The sequence below is a fragment of the Leuciscus leuciscus genome, assembly GCF_965113295.1.
Source record: "Leuciscus leuciscus genome assembly, chromosome: 22".
Taxonomy (NCBI): domain Eukaryota; kingdom Metazoa; phylum Chordata; class Actinopteri; order Cypriniformes; family Leuciscidae; genus Leuciscus; species Leuciscus leuciscus.
The window spans coordinates 19,541,306-19,551,164 of record NC_138746.1 but is presented as its reverse complement, the minus strand read 5'-3'; the positions used below and the strand labels follow the sequence as shown (position 1 = coordinate 19,551,164).

At 36.3% G+C, this 9,859-nt stretch overlaps 2 protein-coding genes across 2 annotated transcripts; one reads left to right on the top strand and one right to left on the bottom strand.

The window, feature by feature from the left end:
- Window positions 1–345: 345 nt before the first annotated feature.
- On the top strand, window positions 346–3,323 carry mad2l1bp (MAD2L1 binding protein). The gene is made up of 3 exons (XM_082154297.1): window positions 346–745; window positions 1,324–1,595; window positions 2,280–3,323. The coding sequence occupies exons 1-3, from the start codon at window positions 391–393 to the stop codon at window positions 2,808–2,810; spliced, it is 1,158 nt and encodes a 385-aa protein (XP_082010423.1). The 5' UTR covers window positions 346–390; the 3' UTR covers window positions 2,811–3,323.
- A 161-nt stretch (window positions 3,324–3,484) lies between these two features.
- Window positions 3,485–9,195, bottom strand: ephx5 (epoxide hydrolase 5). The gene is made up of 9 exons (XM_082154290.1): window positions 9,003–9,195; window positions 7,290–7,500; window positions 6,891–7,071; window positions 6,486–6,695; window positions 5,514–5,643; window positions 5,128–5,342; window positions 4,905–5,013; window positions 4,160–4,285; window positions 3,485–3,978 (listed from the first exon to the last, which is right to left on the bottom strand). Exons 1-9 carry the CDS (start codon window positions 9,044–9,046, stop codon window positions 3,768–3,770), a joined length of 1,437 nt encoding a protein of 478 aa, XP_082010416.1. The 5' UTR covers window positions 9,047–9,195; the 3' UTR covers window positions 3,485–3,767.
- Window positions 9,196–9,859: the final 664 nt, after the last annotated feature.

Genomic DNA, 9,859 nt, shown 5'->3' with positions numbered 1-9,859 from the left:
ATTGCTGTCAAATAACCATCAATCCTGCAATAACATAATAGCATTTAATGAAGAATGGCCAAGAACCATTAATGGTGCTGACCTTTTTTTAGCCCATAGTCCTGACAGTGAAAAAGTCAACCTGCAGAGGGCGTCAATTAACCGCTTCTTTGAAACCCGAAGAGAAAAATAAAAAAAAATGGACCTCGAAAGGAACAAAAAGAAAATAAATAAATAAAATGTTGCTCTGCCACGAACATTTTAACCGAACACTTTTTAAATATAAAAACGTTAAATAAAAATTGTAATAAAAAGGAATGAGACTCTTATTAAATTTTTCGTGATTTCCGGTTCCTGTGTTTCCCATGATGCCGTACCCGGTGGGTAAATTCAAAGTTTCAAACATTAAAAATGGAAGAGGGATCGAGGAGGAGAGAGGTTGAATGTGCAAACATGACTGTCACCAAACACAGCAGCACCAACGAAAATTCTAACAACAGCTACAATGACAAACTTATTCACACCAATCAGTGCACATCTCACGAAGAACAAACAAAGGTTTCATCTGACGGAGAAACGGAAAGGAACATTTTGTGCCGTGTCGATGATCTTGAATCCTCCCCTCATTCTCAGGTGGAAAATTTGTGCCTGCTGGACAACATTGGTGAGATTGAGAGAGACAGGGTTTGTGTGGAGCCCTTTAAACCATCAGAGAGCAAAGAAAACAGAAATATCTCCACACATAGAGGTGACGATCATGATGTAGGTAAGTGGTGATAAACGGTTCCATTTCCTGTCTATGCTTCATAACTAACTGTGATAGAAAATCAAACACCAGTCAGTTAAATATCAGTAAATATGAGGCAGTTATTATAAATAATAAGATGATTACAAATGATAAGTAAGTTATATACATACAGACATACATGTCTGGCTCGGTGATGTGTAAAGTGTTTACACTAGTAAATGTAACTAGTCATTTACTAGTCTATATCTAGTGTTTAAAGATGTGTAAGTCTTTATACATGTTTATGTGTGTTTGCTTATGTATTATATTACTTTGCAAATATCATGAATCAGGGTTATGGCATATGACCTAAACACAATGTATACAATTGTGAACATTAAAATGTTATATTATGTTTTTTTATATTTGTATGTATATATATATAGAATATAGATATAGATTAGATCTGGACAAAAATAAAATGAGTGTCACATCATTGACCCTTATGTCTGTCTATTCTAGTCTTCGCCTCAGACTAAACAGATCAAATCTCTGACATTTTTATTCTGCTCATTTTCTTTTCAGTTAATAATGCCATGTAAATGTCTTATTTCAAGGTTGCCAGCAGACCAATGCTTTGGCCAGTTCTTCGGGCAGTCAGGGGGAACCTAGTGAAATATCTGCACACCATGTTGACGATGAGGAAATATTAAGGAGAGCGAGAGAGGAAGGACGAGTGAATGTCGTCTTCCCCGGGCACATCACCCAGGACGGTTGCTGTAGATTAGTTTGCGAGCTTCTGAAGTGTGTCCTTTACCAGCGGCAACAGATGCCAATGACATATGACCAAATGGTGTTCCTGCAGAAACAGCAGCATAATACCACTCAGGTATTACAGAAGGCCTCATATGTGTTTGATTCATAATTGAATAGGGGTTATGCGCAACATACTTCCGGGTTCTACAAAACAGATATAACTACTTCCGGTCGTCAGCTACTGAGGTAAACACAGCGTAGGAATGGCTACCTTTTATAGCCGGTGTTTACAGGAGCTACCCATTCTATCCATTTCAGATGTACATTGTATTGCCAAACGGACTTCCAGACCCCCGAGTACTCCGTTAGATAAAGGATTTAAGTTATACGCCTCCTCATTTATTCATGATTATGAAGGTATGTAAGTTAGTATGTAGCTTTTGCTAATGGCACCCGATGTAGAGTTAGCTAACTATCAGTAAGTTAGTTTAGACTTGTATGCTATCATAGTAGTTTAACCTTTTATATTTGCTTGCAGACGATTAAAACAATCAAATGAAGACTGCATTTAATTTTTTTTATAAAAAATTTTTTTCTGATACTTAAGCATTCGTGACATTTTAATTAAAACACAAATAAGAATTGTTTTCTATAAAAGCGAAAAATAAGTTACCTCAGAGATCACCTACCGCTGCAGATGCGTACGGTAGTGCAAACCGGAAATGCTTATACCTGTTTTCCGGTTCGAACGTTGGGCGTTCCGCATAACCCCTATTGTAGTTTGTATCTGGTATGATAACTGCTTTCTTTTTCACAGACGGAGGACACAGTGAACCGACGGTCTGCAAAGACTTCTGGGGGCTTGGACTGGCGTCGGTGCCAGCGGACGTTGCAGGAGTTGGATGAGGTGCTGGCTCACCTTGAGGCCCTATTCTCTCTTAGCCATGTTCCCTGTGTGCTTTTTCTGCTGGGTGGGTCTACCATCCTTCCCACCGAGCTTTATGAGGTCAACATGGAAGCATTGGCTGTTGAGGCCGGCGAAAGCAGCTTAAGGACCTCAAGCTGTCTGAGACAGCTTTTCCGGACGCTATTTGTGGCTGACCTGTTGTCGGATGCCAAGTCTGTGCGTCTCATGACCACCACAGTCATGGCTCTGGGGCACCGGGATTGTGGCGTGACTGGGTTTAAACCCAAAGTGGATTTTAAATTTCCCACAAAAGTGAAAAGGCAAGTCATCTCTATAGCCAGTGATTTGTCACTTACAGGGGAACTACAAAAAAGAAAGAGAGACCTGGAGGACTATATATGGTTTCAGGCCTCTGTCACTGTGAAAGGATTCTGTAAATGATGAGGGAATAAAGAGTAACAGATTTCAGGGAATGTTGGAATACAATTCACTCCATTCTCAGGGATCACTGGATGACTGGCCAAAAAGTATATGGGCTATTGTTTTTTTTTAAATATGATTTATTCAGGAATTCTGTGTGAACTTTAATGTTTTATAACTGCAGATTATTTATGCCATGTTTACATTATCATCAGCTAATCCATCTGTTTTACATTATACAGTGGTGGTTTTCTGTTGTTTTATAATCTGAGCTGCTACTCACTTTAAGACCATTTGTATAATTTTTTTTTTTAAGTCACAATGGATTAAAACCATATGCTAAATAGTAGCTTTTGTAAACTGATGAATGTACACCATTTTAATTCACTTAAAAATTATGTGTTTGGGGCTCTTCAAATCTGTCAATATATATTTTAATGAAAATAATGCAATTTAACAGTTCATTTTCCATTTGGTGCTATATCTTTGTACTGTCTGCTTTTATTTGCATTTCCATTCACTTAAAAAAGAACATTCAATCTTAAGGTCAGAGGTCATTAAACTGATTGAAATGACACAGTAATGGTGTATATTGTAATGTTCCATGAAACTAAGTTTCTCTTTAGCAAGCAGAGGTGAGCTTTTGAAACTATGCAGACTTTAATAGCACAAAGTAAAAAAAAAAAAAAAAAAAGTATGTCTATGGAGTTTTATTCACAAAACATGCAAAAAAAATGCAAAATTATATTGTACAGAACATAATTATATAACTTCATTTGGTTCACTGAAAAACTTTGGATTTCTAACACTAAACAGAAACGATCAGTGCTGCATTTCTCAAAAGCATAGTAAGCCTAAGTTGATCGTAGAGACCATTGGTGGCAATTGTTCTACTATCAACTTGAGCATACAATGCTTTTTAGAAACGCAGCCCAGAGCAGTGCATTTTTTTTTTTTTAAGATACTGGAATAAAGCTGTTATTTGTGGACTTTGCTCTCCACTTTCTCCACAAACTGAATGATGTCATTAGCCATAAGCTGGGGTTCTTCGAAGGCAGCGAAGTGTCCCCCTCGGCTCATGTAGGTGAAAGAACGCACATCTGCAAACCGTGAGCTGGCCCAGGCTCTAGGACAGTGGAGTAACTCATCAGGAAAGGCAGCCAGGCCAGTGGGCACAAACACACTAGTCCTTTCAGGGAAAGGGAGAAAACCATTTAGCCATACAAATCTTTTTTGGATAGGCTGCAAAGAATTATATTTTTTATATGTAATTTATTATATGTTGAAAAATCAATGTTAAAGCAAACATTTTGACCATCCTTTTATGATGAGTATTCACTTTGGGTTACTACAAATTGTTCTAAACTTACACTCTGTCCACCCTCGTCTTGAAGTCTTTCTTCAGGTTCTCTTTGTAGAAACGCATTGAGGGAATGATGGAACATGTGGTCCAGTAGATCATGACATTTGTAAGGAGATCGTCTAGACTGAACTTCCTACAATGGAACAAAAATTACTTAATTCAAATCAAACTAAACCCTTTTATTTTTAGAATTTGTTCATCAGAGTTAAAAAATGAATGGATATTAAATTGATGAAAAAAAACACTATTATTGATATTAAATTGATATTACTATAATTTATATTAAAATGATTAGACATGTTACAAAAACAGATGTATTTCAAATAAATGCTTTTCTTTTGAACTTTCTATTAATTTTTTAAGAATCCTAAGATTTTTTCAAAAATATACAGTACAACCATTATTAATGTTTACAATAAGAAAAAAAATTATCTTGAGCACCAAATCAGCATATTCGAATGATATCTTAAAAATCACGTGACACTTATGCTGAAAATTCAGCTTTGCCATCACAGGAATAAATGACATTTAAAAATATATTTAAATAGAAAACAGTTATTTTAAATTATGATACTTCATAATATTATTATTTTTCTACTGTAGGCCTACTTTTGATCAAATAAATGCAGCCTTTGTAAGCATAAAAGACTTCTTTCAAAAACATAAAAAAATCTTACCTTACTTTGAATGGTGGTATTCATTTATATCTGTGCAAAAATAATTGCACCTGTATGTGATTTAACACTCTTTACCTCTCCAAACCTCCATCCTCCAAGTCTCTGTTTCCCAAGTCTGTCCAGGAGGAGAATTTCTCCAAGATATATGCAGCCAATCCGACTGGAGAGTCATTCAGTCCACATCCTGCAGGAATGACAAAATGCACAAAAAATATTTTTAGATAAATGAAGTTCTCAATTAAGTGTTAATTTGACATGACCCAAAAGCATAGTATAATATGTGCCAAGCATTACCTACCTGCTGTGTCCGGTTTAGTGGCTTGAATGTGTAAATAGCCAGTTTCTCTCAGTATATCATATAAATTCTTCTCCAAGTAAGGATAGAGTCGTCTGACATCTTCCTTTGTAAAGCCCACCAGGAATGGCAGGTAGCGACCAATGACTAAGGAGAGGAGCTGTCCAAGGCTGTCTGTCCTGGCAATGATCATGTTCAAGTGTAGACCACGAACACACCTTATTTTAAAGAGAGCAATAGGCAACGTTTTAATTGACAATAAACACTATTATAAAATGTATTGCTCTGTATTAATTAAACATGGAAAAATTAACAAATAATACATTGACAGAGAATTCATGTCATAAAAAGTAAAGTGATTTGGATAGTAATGGGTGTGAAACTCCTACTCTGGCTTCATCTGGGCCATGTTGCTGGTAATGAAAGCTCCCCAGTCTCCTCCCTGCACATAAAACTCAGTGAACCCCAGTCTTTCCATCAGCTTATGGAAGACGCGGGCAGCCTCCATAGTGTTAAAACCTTCACATGAAATAATAGAAAGAATAGCAGGTCTATTCTCCATTTTCCATCTATTTACAGATGTTAAGATTGTATATTATCTGTCATCATGCCATTTGTTTGTCAGTGTGTCAGAGTGCAACAGTCGGGTTCTGGAAGTAAAAAACTCCATTCATTTTCTCCATAGGGAAATTGATTTTGAACAATAATTGATGAACCTTTAAAGACAGACCTACTGTGAGCTACGAGGTTGTTAATTCATGGTATTTGCTTCTGCTGAAGCCGTAAGCAAGCATTATTTCAGCTTATTTTTTAAAATTATTGTGTTTAACAGCAGAATTCCTGGTGAAAAACTACATTACCCTTGATGCTGTACAGAAAATTACACCAATCTTAAGAGTCTAAAAAAGAAACACATGCAAAAAAAGTGCTTGTAGATATATGTATATTTTGCAATAAACTTCAAATATATTGTTTTTTATAAACATTATACATCTATAATCAACGTTTGTAAATTAATAGTTTATATTTCTCCATTGTTTTTAATTCGATCATGTTGTTTGCAATGCTTCATGGGATGTATTTCTTTCCTACTGAAGCCGTTAAGTACACAGCCTTTGTCTTTTTGTACGTTTTTCAAAAATTCTAATCAAAGTTTGTAGTGTTGTGATACACCTTGTAGCTGATTGGCTTGGTTCATGGCTTATAACTTTTTAACGAAGACTATTTTAAAAATGAATGGATAAAAATATTCCGTAACCAGCTCTGCTGAAAAGGGGGGCAGGCAATGTTATACTCTATTGTCTAGTAGAATTAGTTCTTGCTACCCGTTGCTATATCTTGTTGCATGTTGGTAGACTTACCTTTTTTATGTGGCGCTTCAGAGTAGCCGTAGCCTGGAATGGAGGGACAGATGACCTCAAAGACAACATTTGAATCCGTCTCAGTGAGCAAGGGCAGAATCCCATAAAACTCGTAAAAGGTACCAGGCCAGCCGTGAACCATCATGAGAGGGAGAACTGTCTGTCCAGACTTCGGAACAGGCTTCACATGAACGAAATGCACATCTATCCCTGAAAAGCAGTACAGAATTTCACTAAAATGTTCCAAAAAAACAAACAATCTAGAAAAGCTTGAAATACACCTAAACACATTTTGTGAATGCATGATGTGGGACTTAAAAGATAACGCGAAAATTGCATACTTTGTTACAACAGGTTATTATCTAGTCAGGTAAATTATATCCTTTAAAAGTGTTATGTTCTTACCCTCAATTTTGGTTTTGAAGTGAGGATACTGGTTAATCACCTTCACCTGCTTCTCCCAGTCAAACTCCTGTCTCCAATAAGAGACCACCCGTTTTAGGTAAGACGAGTTAAATCCATAATGAAAGCAGGAATCCTCCAGTGGATCCGTGAAGCGTGTTTGATCAATGCGTCTGTGCAGATCCTGAAGAAAACAGTGCAGTTAATGATGACATAAATATATTGTGGTTGAGTAAATGTATGCTTAGCACATGTTTGAAAGCGGAGAAGAATGATCTTGTGGGGATTTATGTGAAAAAACTATTATTTGATTCTTGAACTGTTGATCCACATGCAATTCTTCACCCAAAATATGCTGCCTTGCATTACACAACATTACTGTTCAGGTGGTTGTGTGCCCACCTCTATCTCTTCCACTGAGGTCTTCACTACAAATCTGTGAATGGTTTTGTCCTCGGTTAAAGGCTTCTCCCCAGCTCCCCACCAGCCATCTCCCATTGGTATCGTTTTGGGGCTTTGCTTCCATGCCAAGTAGCACAAAAGAGCTCCAACTCCAGCAGAAGAGAGTGCTAAGAGCTGTAGTTTAGACCGATCAAGGTTGCCAAGGGTCTCTCTAAAAGTGAAGGAAGTTAGTTGACAAATAATGTTGAAAAAATAACCAAAGATTTAGGGCTGGAATACACTACATGATTTACCAGTCTGAACAGATTTTAAAGGGATACTCCACCTTAAAATGAAAATTCTGTCATCATATACTCACCCTCATGTTGTTTTAAAGCTGTATGAATTTCTTTCTTCTGCTGAACAGAAAGGAAGATATTTAGAAGAATATCAGTAACCAGACAGTTTCTGGTCTCATTGACTTCCATGGTATATTTTTTTCCTACTATGGAAGTCAATGAGACCAGAAACTGTCTGGTTACTGACATTCTTCTAAATATCTTCCTTTCTGTTCAGCAGAAGAAAGACATTCATACAGGATTGAAACAACATGAGGGTGAGTATATGATGACAGAATTTTCATTTTAAAGTGGAGTATCCCTTTAAAACACTAGGGCCTGGTGTCGCATACAGGGCTTAGATTAAGCCATGATTGGGCCTTAGTTCAATTTGGACATTCAAGTAGCTTTTATAATGCCTTAGAAAAGACATTACTGGTGTGCATCTTGAGACAAAACAATAGCACTGACATATTTTAAGACATGAAACAGAAACATTCAGAAACATCATTGCTAGAAAACATGAAAAATCAAAACAACATGTGTTCTAAAATCGACTCAACATAGATAGAAATAAATCGGAGTCCGTGTCCATCATACACTTCACTATTTAAATCTGTCAACTCTGCCCAAAATCTGCAGACCAGCTCATACTTTCAGCACCTAGCGCTGACTCGCCTAGACTGCAAAAATCAGGTAGTGTATTCCAGCCTTTATTTGATCACTGTAGTTTACTTTGTGAGTAAGCAAATAAGCATAGCAGGAGGGTTAGATTTATGTTTGTTTAGTTTTTTTACTTCAAATAGGCCGACACTGGGAAAAAACTGATTGTGATTTGGCCACATCCACACTCTTCCCACCATACACTGGGGCAGTAATACTTAATATGGTGGCATTGTTTGACCATTTCTATCGTTGATTTTGTCACATTTAGTAAGGTGTTGTCTTGTCAGGATGAGTTTGCTCCTCTATTAAAATAGCATTTTAAGGCATTTCATAAGTGTTTATAGTCTTGAGGAGTACTCTGCTCTTCATGACATGAGGCACTTTGCAAATTTATTTATTTATTTGCATATCATTCAATGCATTGAAACAATTACGTTAAGTCATGGAAATTTGAAATCATAAATATTACTTAAAACAATTAAGTGAATGAAACGCAACTCAAAATAGCCATGCAAAGATTTGTTTTTACAAACAACAATGAAAACTCAGCTGAATGATTACACAGAAGAATGTGGTGGAGTTGCATGAATCTGGTGAAGTCCATGAAATGACCTCGAAATGACTAGGCAAGTTGCATATCGACGGAAATGGTTTAACCGCACCTAAAACTTGAGACTGCGTTGGCATTTAACTGAACTCTAAACATTCCGTGTTCCACAGTTTTACTCACTTGATGCATTCAACTGTCTGCATAATGGAGTCCTCAAAACCCATCGTACGTTAGGTAGCCGTGTCTTTTCCAGACAAGATGTATACTTGACAAATAACCGTGCTTATGTAACGTTCAAAGTGCAAAGACGTTGAAGGAGCGAAGGAGGCGGAGGGGTTTTTTTTTACCCCAAAAGATCCCACAGTTCAAGTATACTCCGCCACTCTGCTGAAACTAAAAGGGGGCGTTTCCAAATTTGGGGGTGTTTTCAAACTGGGAGAGCCTGTCCAAAGGTACGGAAGCCTAAAAGGCCATTCATTATTTTTTTCTTTCTTGTTTTCTCGTGATCTCAACTAAGATTGCGAAAAACGAACTTATGTCAATATTATTACTTAATTATATATATAATTTATATATATTTTTATATATATATAAAAAAAAAATATATATATATATAGTACCAGTCAAAAGTTTGGAAACATTACTATTTTTAATGTTTTTGAAAAAAGTCTCTTATTCTCATCAAGCCTGCAGTTAAAAAAAAAAAAAACATAGAATGATTTCTGAAGGATCATAAGACACCAAAGACTGGAGTACTTGCTGATGAAAATTCAGCTTTGCATCACAAAAATAAATTACATTTAAAAAAAATGAGCATGATGAGCATAAGAGACTTCTTTCAAAAACATTAAAAATAGTAATGTTCCCAAACTTTTGACTGGTACTGTATATATATATATATATATATATATATAAATTATGCATGCTTTTAGGACTTCCATAAAACAGGGAAACGTTTTTTTTGTTTTTGTTTTCGAGTGCCTGCGTCGACGTAGGCTATGGAAATATTTTACTCATGAAATTCACAGACTTTGAAG